Below are 23,768 nucleotides of genomic sequence, written 5' to 3'. Positions count from 1 at the left end.
TGTATAAATATGTATACATATATTGGATTTAACATTTTTACCATTTTTAACATATATTGGATTACTTGCCACCTAGGGGAGGGAATGGGAGAAAGGGAAAGGAAAACTGGAACACAAGGTTTTGCGGGGTTAATGTTGAAAAATTATCTATATGTATGTTTTGAAAATAATAAGCTTTAATAAAAAGCTTTAATAATTAAATAAGCTTTAATAAAAAAATTAAATTATGTAGTATTTTCAGATTTACCAAGTGCTCACAACCTTGTGAGGAGTAGATAATATCTCTACTTTCAAGAATAGGAAACAAAAAAATATGATATACTAAGACTTGAGAACAGGAAAGGCAAGTCCACAAATACTCATCAATTCTGTCCTTATTCCTTTGGCTTTAATGAAAATAGTTACAATCAATACACAATTTTTTAAGAGCTAATGAATCAGGTTGTGGTTCTTGTTTTTCCTAAGAAAGGAACAGAAGTAAAAAGAATCTGCTATTAAAGTTACTATTTAAAGATTTGACAAAAAAGTTTTGGGAAGTGGCCTGGGGAAGACTGACACTAAAGATTATGTAGTTAGATTATCTGTCACTTGCAATGTCACCCCCATTTCCAGGTCAATAGATAACCAACTATTGGTCCTAATTAATAAAAGTGTTGTTATTGAGAGACCTTGGATCAAGTAGAATTTTAGACATTAATGAAAATAGAGCATATACCTTACCTGTATCTCACAGGCTATTTGCACATTAAAAATATAATGAAAGGCTTCCTCTAATGTTTCTCCAAGTGCTACCACACCATGGTTCCTTAGTACCAGCACCTAAAATAGAAGCCCCAGAACTACTTGAAATAATAGCCATAGCTCTCACTGTTGAATCAACAGTAGTAGCAACAAAAATAGTCACAATAGCCAGAAACTTGTCACATACCTTACAGCTTGGTCCCAGAACTTTCTGTAGCTGAATTCTCTCTTCCTGTTCATCCAGAGATCCTTGGTAATCATAATATGCAACTTCTCCCAGGATCAGTGATTCTTGAGAGATTGGAAGGATCCCACACTTCATTGAGGATACCTATTTAGTTGTATCAACATGATGTTGAAGCCCAAACAGTAGTGAACTTCTACAGGGACTAGATACCCTTCAGACAGCTGATGAAGTACTCGGCTACTCCTTTTCCCTGCAATCTTCTGCAAAATACTAGATATGAGATCTTGGAATCTGCAGGGCACCACCAATTTAAATGGTGTGCTAATTTGTTTTTATAGAGAATATAAAATGTTTTTTTCCTATTTAAGATTACTAACTTTCATTAAATGGCTCAAATTAAAAAAAAAAAAAAATCCATATTCCTGATGCTACTGTTCTTCCCACAAATTGTTATAAATGGCAGAACTGAAGTCTCTGATCCAAAGTAGCCTACTTTTACATTCTAGGCACAAAAAGAAATCACTGGAAAGAGGGTTTTTACTGTTGATGACTTAAAGAGGGATGTCTGTGAAAATGTAATAATACAGAACAGTAAAAGCATGTAGAGCACAGGGAATTAATAAATTAATTTCCTTCAAGTCACTGTAGGAACCCCTCTACTCCCCACCCTGCAACTTACTGCTGCTGTTGCAGGAGTATGGATGTGTATCACACATTTAACATCAGGGCGTGTGGAGTAGATAGCAGCATGAGGACTGAATCCAGTATGGTCGATTCTCAAATTTGTACTTCCCTGATCAACTACTTCTCCTATTATATTGACTTTTACCTGTGAAATAAGAAAGAAAAGCATGAGGCTGTATTTTTGTCCTATGAGTCAAATATAAGAAAAACTATGGTAGTATTTGCAATGAAACTTAGTCCCACTAAGAAAGTACAGTGCTTGAGAAGCCTGCTAGTAACTCAAGCTTTTTTAATTGGAAAAATCAGGTGGTCTGGGGAAATCTGTTTTTTACTAAATTAGCTGGAAAGTTTCCATTTTATAACACAGCAGCATCTTGGACTAATGTTACATTCTGCCATTCTTGAAGCTCTTTACAGAAGGTAGGAATGCTTTCTTAAGAGATCTAGCTTCAACTTCTTTGATATAGATTCTTCTTAATGCACAGCTTTGACTATCACTGCATAGATTAAACAATAACCACCACCCAACCTTCAATTGTTCCCTATCACCTTCCCCCCAAAAGCCTAACTTAAAATCTGGCACTCAAACACCTCACAATATGATTCTACTTCACCTGGATGGTTTATCTCATGCTACTTTCCCACATACTCCAGGGAAACTGAACTACTTCTTGTCTCTCAAACACACCCTGTGTTTTCTCCTTTGTATGTTGTTCATGCTTTTCCTTTTGCCTGGAATAGCCTTTTTGCTCTAAACTTCTCCCATCTTACTTGAAAGAAATCTTCCTTGAACATTGTACACAGAAACAGCAAGATTATGTGATGATCAACTATGATAAACTTAGCTTTTTTCAGCTATACAGTTATCTGAGACAGTTCTAATAGACTTGGGATAGAAAATACAATCTGTATCCAGAAAAGGAAATATGGAGACTGAATGTGGATTGAAGCATACTATTTTCATCTTTTTTTTTTTTTAGTTTGTTTTTTCTTTTTTGTGGTTTTCCCATTTTGTTCTGATTTTTCTTTCACAACATGACTAATATGGAAATTGATTGTATTTGTATAGCCTATATAAGACTGCTTGCTATCTTGGGAAGGAGGGGAAAAGGAGAGAGAAAAAACTTTGGAACTCAAAATCTTACAAAAATGAATTTGAAAAATACCTTTATATTTAACTATTAAGTAATATATATATATATATATATATATATATATATATATATATATATATATATATAGAGAGAGAGAGAGAGAGAGAGAGAGAGAGAGAGAGAGAGAGAGAGAGAGCGCTGAAAAAACAAAAAACTATTAAGTTAAAAAAAAAATCTTTCCAGGTTTAGTTGAAATGCTACTTCCTCAATGAATTCTTTTTAGATTCTCTCTTCCTCTAGATAAAAATAATATGTTCCTTGCCCTCCCACAACTAAGGAAACTTTTGAATTCTTCTTCTAAAACTATCATGTTATATTATATAAATATGTGTACAAGTCTTATCCCCTCACTATAGTGAGGGAAAGTACCATGTTTCTTATTTTATCTGTCTCAGAATCGAATACCTACAATGCACAATGAACTGCACATAAGAAATGTTTGCTGAATGAATACCAGAATATAAAAAGGTAAGTATCAGGCTATGATGCTATGAGAAATATCATTTATGAATGTCTATGAAGCGCTTTCTCATTTTCTTTAGTATGACAGCCAGAACAGACAAGTAAAAAAGATCACTTCCACATATGAAGAGATGAACTAATCAAACCTAGCTTACATATCAGGACACTTGTCTTACATTTAAACTCCAAGCAAACAATCACTCCAATCAATCACTCCAATACCAATTAATAGTTTTTGCTCAGTTTTTTTTTTTTTTTTTTTTTTTTTTTTTTACACAACTATGTTTACTCATTTCCTCCCAGACTGGAAACTGAGATGTGTTAAGAAAGGTAGGGAACTAAAGACTTAGTAACATAGTAATAATGAAAATTATACCAAGTTGGAGGCTGTGGCTTCAGAAAAAGATAGACCTCTAGGAATAATGATAATGTGGTCTTGTTCCTTGCTTATTCTTACCTGAAAATGAGGGGAAAAAAAAAAAAAAAACCCACAGGAAGTTAGTCTAGCATCACATTTTACATATAGTAAAAAAACAAGTACAATTTGTTATGTACAAATATTCAGTGCTTTACTAGAGATTCACAGGATCACTTGATTTTGCAAAAGTAGACTACATATTATTTCAGCATATTATTTCAATTTTATTTGAGGAAAGTAGGTTAAGACTTATGGCTTAAGTCCAGGGGCATAGTGAATGGCAGATCCAAGACTTAAACCTAAGTCTATGTTTGAATTTGAACTTAATGGTTATCTTTCAGGAGGGAGGGATCAGACCAATTGGGGGGGGGGGGGAAATATTTTGTTTACCAAATTTATGTACAGTGAAATGGCATACTAGTCACAGCAAAACTATCTTAAAAGTTTTAATTGCTCTGCTTCTCTTCTCAAGTAGACTATATATTTGTATACATAAATATATATAAAATCAGGTCAAAGTGAACAGTGAAATGATCAAATAACCAAAAAAAACCATTAGAAATATTCTATGTACATCCCTATCTCTCTATATATTGCTTCTTTAATGCCACAAAAACCCAAAAAGAAAGTAAGAATGTTTCTGTTGCCATGTAGAAAATGTGACATACTAAGTTACTAAGAGTTAAGGGTGGAGAGATACTTAATCTCCTGGAGTGGTTTCCTCATTTATAGATTTCCTGACCAGGATGGAAAGCATGATAGTCAGTGAACGGAGCTGAATAATTTTGGGGGAGTTGTAGTCTCTTCCTCAAGTATGGGAAAGTTAAAAAAAAATTAGCTGTTTTGCAGTTAAGAAGACATAAGTTGAAAACTGATTCCCTAATGCATTCCCTTTTCCCTTCTCTTCTACCCTTCCTCTGGAGAAAAGAGAAAGCAAATAATGATATCTTTTAAGCAAGAGTAGATTATTTAAAAATGGTTAAAAACTCACGGTGATATAGGAATTTGCCAAGTGTGCCCACCCAAACAAGTCAGCAAGTCTATATAAACTGGCTAGTTTACAACGAGTGAGTTTTTCCCCCTTCACATATGAGGTGGTATCTGCACCAGGAAGGTCATTGATGGGTGTAACCATTCCAAGGCCTGAGAGAGAGAGAGAACAAGAAAGAGAAAGAACAGATCAAGTCAATTCCCCGTAGTTTGGTTCAGTTCATATCTCCTCTGGGAAGCAGTCTGGGTTTGGGATAATCCTAGCTCACACAGTGTTTCCTCAGATAGTCTTCTTTCTTGGAATACATGAAGAGCATACAGAGTTAAATTAATATCAGCAATCTTTTCTTCTTGCCTGGTAAAAGCTATTACTTATTTAGGATGTCAGGAAGCAACCATTTCTCAGACTTGACTAGTACAACACCCAAACCTAGCCTTTGAAAGAAAGATTAAATGACACTAAGATATTACTATTCAAACACTAAGACTGCTAATTTTGCTAGAGAGGAAAAGCATAATAGTCATACTTCTAATTTAAAAAATACACACAAAAACCCAAACCCACGAATGCATAAGGTATTTAAGTTAAAATGGAGTTAAATAGCCTGACTATTTGACAGAAGATGCTCTCTCAACAGCCATCAATAACCTAATTACCAAACCCAATGACATTCTCTCAGTTTTCCTCCATTTCTGACATCTCAACATTTGATACTGTTGTCATTCCCTATTTTCTATATTCCACTCTCCAGGTTTTCTTTCTGACTGACTGATCTTGTCCATCTCTTTAACTGGCTCTTCTTCCTTCTCTTGACCCCTAATAACTTCACAGCTAAACCTCTTCAAACCCCATATTGACCCTGACTCCTCTTTTTCTTGCAACAGATTGACCTTGCATCCTCGTGTACTTTGTTGTAAAAATTGAAACCATCTGCCACTAGCGCTTTTATTTCTATTCCTCCCCACCTCAAACCCTCTGTTTTGACCAATCCTTTAATTTCTTTCAGCCTAAGAAGATGGGCTATCATTTCTCCTTGCCAAGGCCAATGCTTTTTTATGACCTTGATTCTGTCAGCCATTCATAATTAGAGAACTTTATTCCAATTAACTGACCTGAAAAAGGTACTGATGTTCCTTAAATCCTTTGCAAATGTAGAGAAATAACTGAGTTTAACATCTAGTTAGCAAGAATTATAGAAAATTAGAAAACCACCAGATGGCATGCTGGAGTGAGCTCCACTTCCACCTCCACCAAACCTCTCCAATAGTGATTTCATGCTGATGTCCCAGATCTCTCCCCATCCCCCTCAGGGGGCAGTGTCTAAGCCTTCTGTCTTGTTTAACTGAAGATACCTTAGGCATGGTGGGTGGGGCTTGCCTAAGCTCCCAAATTTCTAATTATAGTTCTACCACCACTTCACATTTCCTCTGGAACAAAATTCTATTATTCATCTTTCTTTTTACTATTCCCCCTGGGAAGTCTGTCTCCTTATTTCTACTGGTTCCTTTCTTTTCACTCACAACTTTACTCTAGCTCTCTGTATTCTAAAAATGAACATACCAACCATTTTTCCATTTGCTCTATCTCAAGCTTAGTTTCCTCAATTTATTGTCCTACAGTTTTACTCCCCTTCACTGCTAAAATTCTAGAAAGAGTTCTCTGGACTCATCGCCTCCACTTTCTTTCTTTCTTTCTTTTTTTTTTTTGCTGAGGCAATTGGGGTTAAGTGACTTGCTCAAGCTCACACAGCTAGGAAGTGTTAAGTGTCTGAGGCCAGATTTAAACTCAGGTCCTCCTGACTTCAGGGCTGGTGCTCTATCTACTGTGCCACCTAGCTGCCCCTCCACTTACTTTCAAACCTACTTAGCTCTTGACATCTAACTAGCATCTCTAGGACTATACATAAACTGCTCCAAGGTTACAAATAGGTTATTAACCTCAAATTTTGATGGTATAGTCTCAATTCTAACATTTCATTCTTTAGTAACATTTGACACTGTTGGTCATCCTTTGGTATTACCTTTTTGAAGCACTGCTGTCTCTCCTATAGCTTGTTTGACTACTCCAGGTTGATCTCTTTTGATAATTCATCTGCTCTTGCATCCTCAGTGTGGGTGTCTCTCAAGGTGCTCTCTGGAATTTTCTTGTTTTTCTACATTTTGCCTCTCACACACTTGCCCTTTCTCCCAACTTCTTATTTGTACTGATGGTGCTTCCCTTCTCCTAGTCACTCAAGTTTGAACTTTTATCTTTTTATAAAAGTTAATTTTATTTTTATCTTTTACTTTTTTCTCTCCCTTACACTTCCTGTTTCTACTACAAAAAATTAATATGCACTTCACATTTCTCAAACTGACTGACAGAAAAAGGCAATAATATTTATTAATTTATTTATTTTGAGGTTGGGGTTAAGTGATTTGCCCAGGGTCACACAGCTAGTGTCTGAGATCACATTTGAACTCAGGTCCTCCTGAATTCAAGGCTGGTGCTCTATCCACTGTGCCACCTAGCTGCCCCAGAAAAAGGTAATAATAAATGTTGGAGGGGATATAAGGAAACTGAAACACTAATGCATTGTTGGTGGAATTGTGAAAAGATTAAATGATTCAGGAGAGCAATTTGGAACCATGCCCAAAGAGAGAATCTTTTCAAAAAGAAGGCACAGATGACAAAAGTTTAATTTCCCAACTAACTTACTGAGGGGAGTTGAAGCAAAACCTGAGAAAGAGCTGGCCATGACATAATCTGCGATCTGTTGCAATGCCAGCAGTCCAGTTGGATTGTGACCCTTCTTCATCTGCTCTTGAATAAGGCATTCCAGGTCTTCTCGAAAGGCCTACAACAAAAAAGGCTCATCAGTGAACAGTCAACTTTCATATAACTAAATATCTGAAATGACTAAACATTCTATTGACTAAGATTCAATTTGAATCTTTTCCCTTTTTAATAAATTTTAATTTAAAAATTAGAAGCAATTTAAAACCATATACAAGAGGCTAAATAACATGGAAATACAAACAACAACAAAACACTGAGGCCCTATCTTTGAGAAAGAAATAATGATTTGGGTATCAGTACAGTAAGTGAAGCCTTTTAAAGTTCATAGTCTCTAGCATGTAAGGAAATGATGTTAGCAACACTTTTCGCAAGCACAGAATATAAAGTCTTCTGAATATCCATTCCTTCACTAAAAGTATAATAATCTAAACCAGGAGTGATTCTTTGACTTTACAACACTTTACAAAGCCTAATAGTTTTACATGCAGGCTGATATTTCTATAGTGTTTTAAAGTTAATAACCATCCCCATTTTACAAATGAAGAAACTGAGACTAAGCGAAGTTAAATTACTTGAAGACTATCATATAACTAATATCACACATGGGATTCAAAGGATGTTCTTCCTGATTCAAAATCAGGTACTCTATGATACCCTTATTTCTTCATGTCTAAGTAATCATGAATTTCTAGTTTGTGATTTCCATGGCAGCTCTTTAGCAGCTTGAAGAACTATGAAAATGAGCTGGTACTGGCTACTTTCCAACAGCAGCACTTTGCAAGGGCCACCAGGTGCTGAAGCAATTTAATTCTCCCTAACTTCGAGTTCCAGATGTTTCCATTTTGGCCACAGGCCCATAGAAGAGATTTGTTTCACTTTTAGAGACAGAAAAAAAAAAAAAAAAAAAAAAAAGATATTCTCTGGAGTGCTCTTTATGTAAACCAAAATGCATGTACCTAAGAGAAAAAAAAAAAATATATCACTCTGCTAACAAGGAAAAATCTTATCAATCATTTAAGTTCTTTTAGGTCACCCTATCAGCCTAAACAGTTTATTTTACTTTCTCCCCAAACTAATCTTGTTAAATCACAATGTGTCTTCTCACTTGTTTGTTTTCTCTTTCATTAGTAGCCTTACAAATGAGAGCTTTATTTGATTTCATACTACCTGTTTTGTTTCAACAATGTGAAAACAATTTATATAAAAAATATAGTATTAACTCTTCCTGCCATAGTCCTCAGGAACAAATCACAGCCATGTATCTCAAGACTCAAAAAGTCTTCTCATATATGCCCAGTGTAATTAGGCCCAAAGCCTTAATGTGCAGATCAGGTAAATTTGGTTTTCCCACCTAGGATGGTTTACTTAATTTTTCTTTTAGGAATCAAGTAAAATTGAAGTCTATTCAATTAGGAAACAGCTGAACAAGCTGAGGTGGTTTGGATTGTATTGTGATTCTATTGTTTTGTAAGAAAGGATGAAGGAGAAGATTTCCGAAAAACCTGGGAGGACTCATATAAACTGATACAAAATGAAGTGAGTAGAACTAGAATGGCATTATATACAGCATCAGCAATATTGTAATAATGATCAATTGTGAAAGACTTAGCTGTTTTGATCAATACCATAAATCAATGTAATTCCAAAGAACTCATAATGAAAAATGTTATGTACTATCAGGAGAACTGAAGTATAAATTGAAGCATACTTTTTTCCACTTTATTTTTCTTATTCCCCCTCACTCCCCAATATGATTAATATGGAAATATGTTTTGCATGACTTCATATGTCTGATGGGTATTTGCCTTCTCAGTGGATTTGGGGGAAGGACTTTAAGGAAAGAATTTGGAATTCACAATAAAAAAAATGAATGTTAAAAAAGTTTGTGAGTGTAAATTAACAATACAATCAGAGAAAATTAATGCAACACATTACCAGTTTTTAAAATGTCCATATGAAATGTTTGGTTAACTTCATTAGATTCAAATTGGAATAGCTTTCTGTAAAGGGCTAGAACTGAGTAATGCACTTGATAATGAAGCACGTGAGACTAATTGCCAATTGGACAGTTCCCTATTAACTTGTGGAAGGCTGACCCGCCCCAGCTGTTCTTAGCTGACTTGATTGGTGGGACAAAGAGGGAGAAGCGCCGTGTGTGGGAGGAGTAGGAGGAGGAAGAGGAAATTGAGACGAAGATGCTGAGTCAATCTTTCCTGGCTTTTGAGGAAGGAAGGTGTGTGTGAGATTGCTAGACCTAACCCCCTGACCTTGACTGTAAAAGATCAAGAATAAAGACATTTAGTGATCCTGACTCTGGCTGATTTCTGGGAAGACAGAGTTCCAGCAACTTTCTTGGCAATTTTTTTTTTTTTTTTTTTTTTTTGCCAATTCTTAATATCGTATATTAAGATTAACTTTTATACACATTAGAAAACCTTGTTCATTACTTTTCTAGACTCCAAGTGAAAAGTTCTCAAAGTATTATACAGAGATTTCAGGGGGTTCCTGAGACTTAGTAGGTCTACGAGGTCAAAATTATTTTCATAATAATATTAAAATGTTTTAATTTCTAATATAGTAAATACAGAATCAACCCATATTTACAGAAGATTTTTTTTTTTTGGGGGGGAGGGAGCAAAAAGGCCTAAAAGGGCCTGGTTGCATGAAGACATACCAAAAGACATAATCTGAATGGACTTCCAGCCCCTTAAAGTACGGAAAGGTGACAAAAATGCAGACCCTGATTCTTTTCCTACTGGAATAAAAGACATAAAATTCTTGATTCTAGGAATAGTGGAGAGGATACTAAGGTAATTCAAATAATATATCTTGCTCCAAGAGACAGACAACATAAGGACTTAGTCGGTTTTTGCATATGAGTTGCTTAACAGATTAAATGATTCTAATCATATATCTGGAGGTCAAATAAATGCTTCCTTCCTGAAGTATAGAGGTTATATATTAGTTTTGTTTAAACAAAGCTTCTGCTGTAGAGTAGAGCTAAATATGCAACCAGACCCTTTTAGGTCTCTCTGACATGAGGGTGTTTGGCTTTCAATTCATATTCAGCTCTTCCTTGAGCAAGATACTTATTCACTATGGGCCTCATTTTCTTGATTTGTAAAATGAAAGAGCGAGGCTAGTTGAATTTTCAGTTTAGCTTTAGCTCTAAGTTTTTGATTCTAGATAGCAATATATAGTTAAAGATTATGATTAAGATGCTTCAAATTGCAATAAACATAACAGATTTGGAATTAGTAGTGTGAGTAAGGTGGGAAATTGTGTAGGATTCTTTGTTCAAATTCTTAAAAAATTGGGCCCCTACCTTTATTTCCAGCCCCATTTCCCTTGCTTACCATAGTGGAGATTAAGAAAGACTCTAAGACTTGGAGTCAGAAAATGTAGGTCCAAGTCTTGGCTGGTCTCACCTTTAAACATCTTAATTAGCTATCCTTCAAGACCAAGCTCAAATACCTGCTCCAAAAAAGCTTTGCCTAATCCTAATCACTACAACGTAAAGAGTAGCAATTACTGCTGCCTAAACCATTTATTTGGCACTTAGGGCCCAGAGCTCTGTGATTTCTTCCTTGTAATCCTTTTCTTCCCTCCATGGCAATAACAAACCCTTCACACCTTAGTTTTTTGTGACTAGCCTTCTAGCAGTAAGTCTCTTGAAACCCAGCCAGGGAAGTCCTTTTCTATGTCAGTAGGACTTGTTAAAGAGTCTGCACTCTACTAGCAAAATCTTTGAGAATCATATCTCCTTATCAAGTAGTAATAAAAGTTGAACTTCAGTGGAGGATACTATTTATACTGTTTTTTACTGTATGATCACTCTCCCATACTATAAGATTCTTGTATGTCTTATATATCTTTATCTCAACATATATAGGTATTTGTTATAAGCTGAATAAAATCAGCTGCTTAGACCTTTTTTCCCCCCATATCAATAACTTTCACATTCAAGAATTTGAAAGAAATTTCAACTTTAATCTGGATGGTGAATCCACAATAGCAATGATTGATTTCACAAAATATAAGCAGCTTTTTCTTAAAAAGCTTTATCAGCTAAAAGTCACTAATGAGAAATTCTCACAAAAGTAATTTAGCCTGTCCATCATCTATTGGGGAGAATGGGATCTTCACCTTTTGATGATGACAAGAAAACATTCATTACATTCTATAACACTATACATAAATGAACGGTTACTTTAGTTCATTCCCAGTATACTGAAATGAGTGTAAAGATCTCAGGAAAAAACTCAGAAAAGCATTGCTAAAGCTACCAAATGAAAAATAAAAGTTTTTAGGCATGGACCCACATTTAACACCACATACTAACATAAGATCAAAATGGGTCCAATATTTAGGCATAAAGAACGAAATCATAAATAAATTGGAGGAACATGGGATGGTTCACCTCTCAGACTTGTGGAGGAGGAAGGAGTTTGTGTCCAAGGGAGAACTAAAGACCATTATTGATCACAAAATAGAAAATTTTGATTACACCAAATTAAAAAGTTTCTGCACAAATAAAACTAATGCAAACAAGATTAGAAGGGAAGTAACAAATTGGGAAAAAATTTTTACAGTTAAAGGTTCTGATAAAGGCCTCATCTCCAAAATATACAGAGAATTGACTTTAATTTATAAGAAATCAAGCCATTCTCCAATTGATAAATGGTCAAAGGCTATGAACAGACAATTTTCAGATGATGAAATTAAAACTATTTCCACTCATATGAAAGAGTGTTCCAAATCACTATTGATCAGAGAAATGCAAATTAAGACAACTCTGAGGTATCACTACACACCTGTCAGATTGGCTAAGATGACAGGAACAAATAACGATGAATGTTGGAGGGGCTGTGGGAAAACTGGGACACTGATGCATTGTTGGTGGAGTTGTGAAAGAATCCAACCATTCTGGAGAGCAATCTGGAATTATGCCCAAAAAGTTATCAAAATGTGCATACCCTTGACCCAGCCATACTACTACTGGGCTTATATCCCAAGGAAATACTAAAGAAGGGAAAAGGACCTGTATGTGCCAAAATGTTTGTGGCAGCCCTTTTCATAGTGGCTAGAAGCTGGAAGATGAATGGATGTCCATCAATTGGAGAATGGTTGGGTAAATTACGGTATATGAATGTTATGGAATATTATTGTTCTATAAGAAATGACCAACAGGAGAAATACAGAGAGGCTTGGAGAGACTTACATCAACTGATGCTAAGTGAAACGAGCAGAACCAGAAGATCATTATACACTTCAACAATGATACTATACGAGGATGTATGCTGATAGAAGTGGATTTCTTCAACATAGAGAAGAGCTAATCCAATTCCAATTGATTAATGATGGACAGAATCAGCTACATCCAGAAAAGGAACACTGGGAAATGAGTGTAAACTGTTATTTTTACCTTCTGAATCCAATTCTTCCTGTGCAACAAAAAATTCGGTTCTACACACATATATTGTATCTAGAATATACTGTAATATATTTAACATATATAAGACTGCCTGCCATCTGGGGGAGGGGGTTGGGGGAGGAGGGAAAAAATCTGAATAGAAGTGCAAGGGATAATGTTGTAAAAAATTACCCATGCATATGTACTGTCAAAAAAAAAGTTATAATTATAAAATAAAATAAAAATTAAATTATAAATAAAAAAACAAAAGATAGCAAAAAGCAAGTCAGTAAAAACAAAAAAAAATTTAAAAAAAATAAAAGTTTTAAACTAGAGGGAGGATGATTTTTTTTTTCTCTCAAAACGATGTGTGTGTTTAAATGCATAAGATTTCTGAGTTTGAAGTTTACAAAGGTTGAGGCTACTCTTTAGTGCTCAGTGTACTCACATTCAGAGATGTTTAAAAAAACTTTCTTGATAAAAGAATTTTGAAATATTTTTGAGTTAAAAAAATTTAACAGGACAGAACTTTCAGGAGAAAGAAGTAGCAAGAGATGGAAAACAATATAGATGAGGATTAATTAAAAAAAAAGAAACAGAAGGATGTATATTTCAGTGATTTTTAAACAAAGTAAAATTAAGATTAATTTATCAGGTTTATCCAACTCCATTACAATGGAGGATCATTTAACAAAATACTGATGGATATCAGGAATATGTCAGAGGTTGTTTTAAAAAATACATCTGGATGGATAACCTCATAATAGGTAATTACTGTTGGGAGGAAAACTAAGAAGGAAAAAGGAAAAGATTATAGACTAGCTGTGCCCAAGGCACCCTGCAATTATGTTATTAGATCTCCTCTGAAGGGGGATTAGAAGCATTACAAATAAATTCAGAATTCCTCCATAAAGTAATGTATCCATTTGGAAAATAGGCAGTTGCCATCGCAGTTCTTATGACAATATCTTAACATGAAGTTAATAAGTTATTATGGTATCTTCAAGGAGAGAATATGTGGGAAAAATACACATAAACATAATAATGAGTTTCTATAACTTAAACTTCTCTCCAACAATAGTTAGCATTATTAGAGCTTGGTTATACAGATACACATAATGAAATTATGTAATTTTGAATTTCCACCTAACTTTGAAATGTTTATAACCTTTGACAGCGTTTTGGTTTGAAAAATTTTCATGGTACCAAAATGCCCAAGTTATCACCACCTACATTCTTATCCTATTTTGCAAATGCCATTGAACATTTTTTTAATAATCAGTCTCTCATGGAGGGAAGGTCCAGAAGCTTGAATTTTTTCCCCTCAAGTCCACCAGCTGTTTTCCATTAAACAGTCAAGTTTAGCTAGGGCCTGTTGAGAAACTTTCAGTTTTTACTAACTCAAGGACCACCCAGTTTTTTAGTAGTTTTTGGGCTGAGACTTTACCTCACTAAGTCTTGATGAACAAGGGAATGAGACTATACCTGATTTCTGTGATCTGTCATGGGCACTTCATTATTTGTCTACAGAGAATCTATACATTCCAATTTAGTGTTTCTATAAGCCAAAGAGAACTTAAGTGGGTTTTTTTTCTCTGTTGCCTTAAAGAAATTTGTAGAAAAACCAGCCTTTGACTGCTATTTGATTTCTATTTACTCATTCTCATTAAACTTTATCAAAGCAATTTTCTATTTAAGAATCTTATTTTTGCTATGCCATGTAATTAAAACAAGAGACATGTATGTCTACAAACCTATTTTTGTCTGATAGTGAAGATTGGTAATTATGAAGTTCATTATGAAAACATTCTTCTGTTAAAAAAAAAAAAAGATTATAAGGTATCATGTTGTAGTCAAGAAACAGCTAAGGAAGTATCTGAAGAAAAGTGAATTTGAAGTCACAAGTCCTTGGATAGGAGCAATCTTAGATGTCAAAGGGAAAAGGAAGATTGTGTTCCACCCCTAATTTCTTGGCTCATGTGGTAAGATGTATACTGCTTATGTTTCTGTCACTCATACTTAGGATCACAGAATATTACTGATGGAAGGGGCTAAATATAACCTAATCTAAGCTAGCAATTTTACACATTGAAAATAGCAACAAGCAAAATTACTTGTCTAAGACCTTGAAATCAAATGGTGACAGATAACCATCAATAAATATTTACTAAGCACCCACTATGTGTTAGGGAAAACAAATTCAAAGGATGAAAAAAATCTTTATTCTCAAGAAGCTTAAATTCTAATGGGTAGAATTACATATATAATGTATGCATGTAAGTATATAGAGAATAATTATAAAGAGAATAAATGCAAATAAAAGCAAAGTATTTGGGGCAGGAGGATGCTAGCAGTTGGAATTAGGAAAGCTTCATTCATGTAGAAAGTAGTACTTGATCTGTGTCTTAAAAAAAAAAAAAGGATTCCATAAAGGGGAGATATTCAGGATGGCTCATGGGAGATGGAATGTGTGTCAACAACAGAGAAGGATTCAGCTTGCCTAGATCACAGAGTGTAGGAAGAAGAGTTATATACAACGAGGCTAGAAAAATAGGATAGAATAAGGTTGCAAAAGGCATTAAAAGTGAATTGGAAGGACATATTTCATCCTAGAGGCAATAGGGAATCATTGGAATTTAATGAGTAGGGGAAGTGGCATGGTCAGATATGTGCTTAGAGGAAATCACTTTGATAAAGGTTTGGAAGATACATTAAAATGAGGGGATGTACTTGAGGCAGGGAAATTGTGAAAATCTGAGTAAGGGGTGATGAAAGACTGAACTAAGCTGGATATTATGGCAAAATTTTGGCATTTCAGAAAATTTACAAAACTGGTAGTTCTTTTTGAGTTTGGTTGATTTATTTGGGACAAGGGAATGTGAAGGAGAGATAAATGAATTTTTATCTTCATGAGATTCTCATATTAGATGGGTATAGAAAACAATATGATTTTTTTTACACTTAAATATATTATTTCTAAGTACCATAAGCTTTCATCCTTGACTTTTCTTGATTATGACATACTCTCAGAATCTCTAATCAATGTTATAAAAAGGTTTTTCCTTTGGGGAGAATGAAATCATAAGTTATCTTAAAGTAGAACACCCAGCATAACAAAATCCTGACCATCCAAAAATAAAGTCTTTTATATTTTTCTTTTTTTTTTATGGTCACAAATGAAAAAATAAGTATGTATGAGAAGGGAAGTACATAGGTCCTTATTAAGTATTACTGAGTCAAATGATCTATGAAAAAAAAATTGAAGAAGTAGTGAAAAGTGGACATAGAAGCTAACTTTTTAAGATCCTAAGCCTCACATGAGTGGGTCCCATGTGGAAAATAGGAAAAGAAAAAGAAGTTTTTTCTAACTCTTGCATATGTTAGAAATTCACTTTGCCATGTTAGCAGTTTTTCTTTTCTACATGAGGTTTTGATAATATATAGTTAATGATTTACAATTACCATCTCTAACGGCATTTCTATAGAAAGATTTGGGAAAAATTTGGGATCCATAAACTTGATTAAAAAAAATTAATAAAAGGATTTCAGTGTAATTGGTTTCCTTTATAATCCTATGGATATAATTTTATGCATATAAAAGTATTATTCTGAGAAAAAGTCCTTAGTCTTCACTGACTGTCACTGGGGTTCATGACACACAGAGAAAAGTTAAGAATCTCTGCTGTAAGATGAGAAGAAAATTGTTGTACTGTCCAAATAGTATTTTCTTGTATCTTCTAGTTTAAGAAGTCACATTTTCATGTTTGGTCTATATTTGACTTCATTCAAAAAAATCTCTACTAAATCCTCCTCCATATAGCAAAAAAACAAAAACAAAAACAAAACAACAATAATTAATTGTCCCTCCAGAATTATGAAATAGAAAATATTTGGAAAACAAGTTTTTTTAGGGACAGAATTATGTCAACCAAATCAGTGTGGTTCTCAAAAGATTTGAATCCAGGCTCCAGAGCCGAAATTGCACCCGTTATTTAAGATTATTAAAGATAAGACAGATCACAGGACTCAAGATTATTGACTTAAGTCTCTACATTAGTACATTCAGGGGCAGATAAGAGGTATAGTGGATGGAGTATGGGCTTGATGTCAGGAAGAGCTGTATTCAAATTCTTTTTCATTCATTTAATGTGGTATGACTTAATCTCTCTCTCAGTCTTTTCATTTGTAAGATAGGGATAATAAAAGCATCTGATTCAAAAGGATGTTGTGAGCATTAAATGAAATAACAAATTTTGTAAAGTACTCTGCAAACCTTAATGTACTTTATAGGTGCTAGCTGCTATCATAATAATATTAAGGTGGAGATCTGAAAAAAATTGCAGACATTCTCTCAAAGGCTCAATATTTTAGACTCCCTGGTCAAATTTAGAATAATCTTCCTATAATTTATTTTTAAAAATTGAATCATTGCCTACTTTCTTCTCTTTGATAATAGCACAACAGAGGCAACCTTTTATTCTTTACTAATTACTGGGCATTTCACAAGGCCAGTTGGAAAAACAAGATCCATAAAATCATTACTTAATTATTGTCTAATTATTTAATTATTATTTAAACCACTACTTATTCATCTTTATTAGATACAAAGATAACCAGTATCATTAAGTCAATTTGCAAACAATGAGGGGGGATAGAGAATGTACCTGTGATTTCCTTAGCATGGAGAATTCTATCATGAAGAGAATCTCCCTAGCAATGAAAATTGGCTGCTCTTTCTCTGCAATTTATAGTCTTACAGAGTTGCTTAGGATACTTAAAGGTTAAGTGATTTGCCCAGTTACAAAGCCATTATGTGTCAGAGGTGAGACCTGAATCTCTTCTTAGCTGAGGCTTTCCCAACTCTCTAAAGAAAGGAACCTCCAGTTTACAAATGAAGAAAACAAAAACAAAAACAAAAAAACCAAAGTCAGAGCCTAAGTAGGTTAGTAAGGAAAAGTCAGAAACAAGGTGGGAAATCTTACTTAATTCTGCATTCACCAAACTGCAGGGCAAAGCAATGGATCCAAAGGCATAAATTTCCTTACACAAATTTTATTTTCTTAGCTATAATTAGGAGTCAATAATCTACTCTAAGTGTATTTCATAAATAACCTCAATTTATAATATAGACTAATCTAAGGATTCTCAATTTTATCTTCTTTAAATTTACTATTTTTTGCCACTCTCGATTGGTTAATACAATTTACTCTTCTTGCTATCTAAACTATTTTAATTAATTGATAATGATCAGCAAAGTTAATAAACCAGTGTAGTATTTACCACAACTTATTTTTTAAAAATACAAATATTTGTTCTTTCCTGAATTTTCTTTTTGTCTTTCTTCTTTACTCTAGAAATTGTGTTTGTCTTAAATTCTGTTTATCAGAGGCTAGAATATTCAAACTGAAAACTTCATCTTTTTTTCTAAAGTGTTTCATCTCTAGAATCTTGTACTTGCTACTCCCTAATCAAGGCCTCTTGATTATTGTCTGAGTCACTTTCAAGCACGAGTTGCTTGAGGGGAAAATCCCTAGTCTGCTTTTGATTCAAATTTTGCAATTTTGCCCATAGAAAATTAAAGAAATAATTTGCTAGTCACCTTCAGCATCTCAATGCCTGCACACTCATTTTAATAGTTAGAAATCTAATATTCCCAAACTGAGCTTCACATGACCAAGAGCATTGAATGATGCCTCAGGGCCACGCTAATTTCATTACAAATGCTGCTTTGAGTCATTGTGAATATAACAAGTCAGTCTGCATTAATAGATTTGATCAATCTTTTATAATACAATACTTGAAAGTTTAAATACTAAAGGATATCATTCTTATCCAGAAAACTGAGTTACAAAACAAAAAGGGTTCATCCAAGAGCCACCTGAGCTGAGTTGGAGCCTGTAGTGAAAACATGCTGAGACTCCGTGATCTCTCTATCACCTGTGGAGAAAGTATGTGCATTCTCAGCACCACTGTGATTTTTCAATCATGTTCAATTAGGTTGCTCTCTCATCCTCCACAACCAACACATGGCCTTTGTGATTTTACTCTGAGGTTAGAGCAACAGTAATAATTCTTTTAGCGTTCATTCAGAGAAACTGGATGCTGTCTCAAAAATAGGATTACAGCCTGTTAGTGAGAGGGGCTGGATCTCTGATTCGTGAGTATAGTGTTATTTAGAAAGAGAATATAAGGCAGGTCCTCATTTTGTCTGCAATTTTTAATCTTAGGGAACTGCTCAGGACACTGAGCCAAGGTTTACACATCTAGTATGTGTCCAAAGCAATACTTGAACCCAAGTCTTCCTAAGCCCAGACCTCTATGAACCTCTATCCTGTCTCATTATAGCTTAGTATGCATTAAAATCAATTTAGGCAAGAAGAGGGGAGAATTTATTTTATAAAAATAGGTTTCAGGTGACAAAATCATCTTTTCTTTCCTCTTTTCTCAAGCTTTCCTTCAACCCTATTCTGAACCTCCAGGTAAATGCAAGATGACATTTGTGCATAAGCGGCTTCTCACCAAGGTCTTGATTCCTCCTAGATCAATCATGCCTTTCTGCACTCCAGTGATTTCCCAGCCTGAGCTCAATGTCCTTGAGCTCACTAGTTGCTTTTGTACTTCTCTAATGAAGCATAGCACCCAGAAAATTCACAAGAAAAAGTAACCCTAGTGAATGCTAGTTTGTTCTTAAGTCTTTACAAGCCAAACATATAAATTAGCTGTCTGCTTCTCCAAAAGGACTGGGGGCAACGGGAACTTCCTCCACGCCCAAGCTCATCTGATTTCCTTTTTTGATAGGGCATCCTGAGTTTCCCACCTCTATACTCAATCTTCCTAATAGGAGGAAAAACTTAAATTTCCTTAAACTTCGTTGACTTACAGGACTTTGCAGGATTTGAGTGACTCTCTTTCTTTGCTCCATCATATTGAAGTCTTGTCTTAGGTCCGGAGACATATTCCTTTCCCTAATGTATTCAGGGTCATTTTCATTGATGCGATCAAAATACCTCTCTTTGTGAGGCATGCTGGGAGGGGGAGGAGTAGTGATCACTCCTGGATTAGCATCTGAACTCATGTTTCAAGGCTGTCAATTCTTCTTGTCACCTGTATCAAGAAAAAGAGAAATGGAAGAAATTAAGGTCATTATAAAATCTAACTTAAAGAGTATAAGCATAAAAAAGTTCTTGTCCTTCCAGTAATGATGGCAATATCCTTAGCAGTTTCTCAAATGAAAGCAGACCAAGTTCTAGCTTTGTGAAGATCTCCTAGGTAATAACGCTAAATAGTAAACTGTTTTGGAAGCTGATGAAAACAAGCAGCTAAACCATGATAATGGAATCAACTAATTGTCAAATAAAACTGTGAAAGAGAACAGTGATTACAAAATGGAAAATTAAGATATGATTCAGATAGTAAAAGACCATGTTTTAACTTGTAATGTCTATCATTTTATAGGCATTTTTTTCATCTGAAAAAAAAAACACCATAACTATATTATGAACCACAGTAATATTTTTTTGATTTCTTGATAGATTGAACCTTAGCTTTATTTAGTAGGTTCACTTTATTTCAGTGTCAATTTGCTTGCACACTAGAATAACACAGTTTCAGGATTTTCAAATGATTCAGCAAATTCCTTGGAAAATGAAAATTGGGCAGATTAAAAGGAGATGTGAGTGTATGTTTGTGTATGTATGTGTGTGTTTGCTTATAGGCAATGAAGTGATATGTTTTGCTTGACTATGCATATTTGTTACAAGAAATGTTTTTCTTTTTTCCCTTTCTTTCAGTGGGGTGATGAGGGAGAGAAAATATATTTCTCTTAAGTAAAAGAAATTAGAACTGAGTGGTGCTACAAATGAGGTAAAAATGTTAGTTTTGCTTAATTGTTCTCCTTTGCTATAAAAGACTCACAGAAGGGGCAAAATGGAAATGTTGAAAGTAAAAACAAAACATCATTATGACTTTTTTTAAAAATGAAAAAAGATCTGGGTTTTAGTGGACAACAAACTTTATGTGATTTCAACAGTGTGATATGAAAGCCTAGAAACTTAGTATAAACTTAAACTGCTTAGAAAGAGACATCTAGGTCATGTTTTAAAGCAATCAAAATGGTGAATGGCCTTCCATATGAGGACTAAGGAAAGAGTGCTAGATGTTTCAACCTGGAAAAGAGAAGACTTGGAGAGGAATGTGCTAACTCTGGCTGACTATCTCAAGGGCTGTCACATTGAAAGGGGCCAAGATGCCTGACACATAATATATGCTATAAATGGGAGCTATTAGCTATCATGGGTAGTCTCCTGGGCTGACATAGAGTACAGTTATTGTTATTGTGAATGTTGAATTGTTTCAGTCCCATCTGACTTTTCATGACCCCATTTGGGGTTTTCTTGGAAAAGATACTGCAGTGGTTTGCATCAGTTTCCTCATCTGTATAATGAGCTGGAAAAAGGAATGGCAAATATTCCATTGTTTTCTATAAGAAAACCCCAAACGGGGTCATAAAGAGTCAGATAGGATGAACAATAAATGCAGGGTCTCAGATATAGTAAAACAACAACATTGCCCTGGCCTGGCCCTAAGTAAATGCCCAACTGTGCTAGGAAGCTGTGCAGTTTATCAGACTGTAAATTTCTCAGACTTAAAAAGTTGACCAAGGGCAGTGCTCTCTAGGATATGTGTTGCTCCCTCAAGTGTCCCTTTACCTGCCCCTGTAGCCTGGCATTTCCCTGAATCATGTACTGGGACGTTCTCCCATTAGAAAATTTCCATGTACAAGTCTGGGACTGACACTATTATACAATGAAGAAAAGGATTTGGGTAGTGGTGGTGGGGGGAGGCTGATCAAGGGAAATGTTAGGAGGAAGCAAGATATGAACTTGTTACTCTTAATAAAAATTGATGCTTATATAATGCTTTGTTGTTAACAATGTACTCTAAAAGGATTATTTCATTTGATCTACTTACTAACCTTGTAAAATAGGCAGTTCAAATAATAGGGTCATAGGAGCACTCTTCTGGAGTGCCATGTTACCCCCATTTTACAAAAAAAATCATAACCTATTATGGTCTTCTTCCCCCGACAGATTTTGTACTAGTGAAAAGTAGTAAAACTCAAAGATAAAATTCAAATCCTAAAGCCTTGATTTATGCTTTCATTATTCTTCCTTTACAGATGAGAACAAAAATGTCAACAGTACTTAAATGACTTGTCCAAGATTATATAGCTGAACTAGGTCTATATTCCCCAAGAGATCAAAGAATAAAGAAAAGGAGCCAGCTTTTTTTTTTGTAGTGACAAATACTGGAAACCGATGAGATGCCCATCAATTAGGGAATGATTGAATAAATTACGATGCACGAATATGATGGGATACTATTACTCTGTAAGAAATGATAATGGGGGTAGTTTCAGAAAAATTTGGACAGATGGTTTGAGCTGATGTAAAGTGAGGGGAATAGAACCAGGATAATTTATACAATAAAAAAAATAGTGTAAAAAAATTAATTTTGAAAGACTTAGTATTTCTAATCAATATAATGACCAATCACAGTTCCAAAGTTGTTTGTTGTTTTTTTTTTTGGCTGAGGCAATTGGGGTTAAGTGACTTGCCCAGGGTCACACAGCTAGGAAGTTTTAAGTGTCTGAGGTCAAATCTGAACTCAGGTCTTCCTGACTTCAGGGCTGGTATTCTACCCATTGTGCCACCTAGCTGTCCCCCAAAGTATTTCTAATGAAACCTATGCTCTCCACTGACAGAGAAATAACAGAGTATAAACTGAAGCACATTATCCCTTATTGTTTTTTTGATGAACATAACTAATGTAAGAATTTGTTTTACATGATTATATCCACCAGTATTGAGTCTTGTTTTCTTTCTTCTCAGTAGGTGAGGAAAGATAGAAGGGAGACAATTTAAAACTGAAATAAAATTGAATTAAAAAAATAAAAATTAAAACAAAATTATATAAATAGCAGAGTCAGATTTCAATCTAAGACTTTTGGCCTTAAGTTTTGAAAAATTTATTCTTAGTTCTCAACCCAAAAGATCAAACAGGACAACACAGAATCCAGATCAATGTTTAAGGTCAATCAAGTCCCTTCAAAATATAAAGGGGGTGCCACTTGAGAATTTAAAATTTTTTTTCCAATAATATTTTACTCCTCCAAATATATGCAAAGACAGTTTTCAACAATCACCCTGCAAAACCTTGTGTTCCAAATTTTTCTCCCTCCCCAAAACAGCATGTTATCAGATGTAGATTAAACATGTGCAAATGTTCTAAACATTTCTATATTTGTTAGGCTACACAAGAAAAATCATATCAAAAGGGGAAAAAACCCCAGCAAACAAACAACAACAACAAAAAGGTTAAAATACTATGCTTTGATCCATATTCCATCTCCATAGTTCTCTTTCTGGATGTTGTTGGCACTTTCCATGACAAATTTATTGGAATTGTCAAGGATTTTATTTGTAGCAGCCTGTGGTCTTCCATCACTCTGTGGGAGTTCCTGTCACTACCTTGCATGGATGAATACCATATATGTCAAAACATTATAATTTCTAGGATGCTAGAATATAAGGACAATAGAATAGCATGTTTGAAGTTGTGACTGTATAAGGAAATCTGGGATATGTAATTGACACAAATAAAGAGGTACTAAAAGGGCCCTTTCAAGTGAACTATTTTGGGCTGGTTATGTGTCAGCTTTCAGTTGTGCCCATCTAGAATTTGCATTTTGAAATGGCTCTGTGTGTGTGTGTGTGTGTGTGTGTGTGTGTGTGTGTGTGTGTGTGTGTGTATGTGTGTAGCATGTGCAAAAAACAACCAAGTATAGTAATTTCTTAGCAAGTTTGATCATCTTTATTGACTTTGGTAATAAAATGGAAATTTTCTATAATACTGAATAGCAGCTATGTGTATCATAAAAG

At 34.6% G+C, this 23,768-nt stretch overlaps 1 protein-coding gene across 21 annotated transcripts in view; it reads right to left on the bottom strand.

Annotated features, from left to right (window-relative positions):
- The window catches only part of ADD3 (adducin 3), a 163,087-nt gene that overhangs the window by 9,624 nt on the left and 129,695 nt on the right, over positions 1-23,768 (bottom strand). For all 21 annotated transcript variants that reach the window (XM_074295538.1, XM_074295552.1, XM_074295545.1 and 18 more), the window contains 7 exons: positions 19,709-19,932; positions 7,335-7,473; positions 4,638-4,789; positions 3,605-3,685; positions 1,608-1,757; positions 929-1,072; positions 721-819 (listed from right to left, as the gene is read on the bottom strand). In XM_074295538.1, coding sequence (XP_074151639.1) covers positions 721-819; positions 929-1,072; positions 1,608-1,757; positions 3,605-3,685; positions 4,638-4,789; positions 7,335-7,473; positions 19,709-19,903 — 960 coding nt within the window. In that variant the 5' untranslated portion in view covers positions 19,904-19,932. The remainder of the gene's footprint in view (positions 1-720; positions 820-928; positions 1,073-1,607; positions 1,758-3,604; positions 3,686-4,637; positions 4,790-7,334; positions 7,474-19,708; positions 19,933-23,768) is intronic.

This window comes from Sminthopsis crassicaudata, chromosome 2 (assembly GCF_048593235.1).
Source record: "Sminthopsis crassicaudata isolate SCR6 chromosome 2, ASM4859323v1, whole genome shotgun sequence".
Classification (NCBI taxonomy): Eukaryota; Metazoa; Chordata; class Mammalia; order Dasyuromorphia; family Dasyuridae; genus Sminthopsis; species Sminthopsis crassicaudata.
Note: the sequence above shows the minus strand (reverse complement) of the source record. Positions and strands in the feature narration are given on the sequence as shown.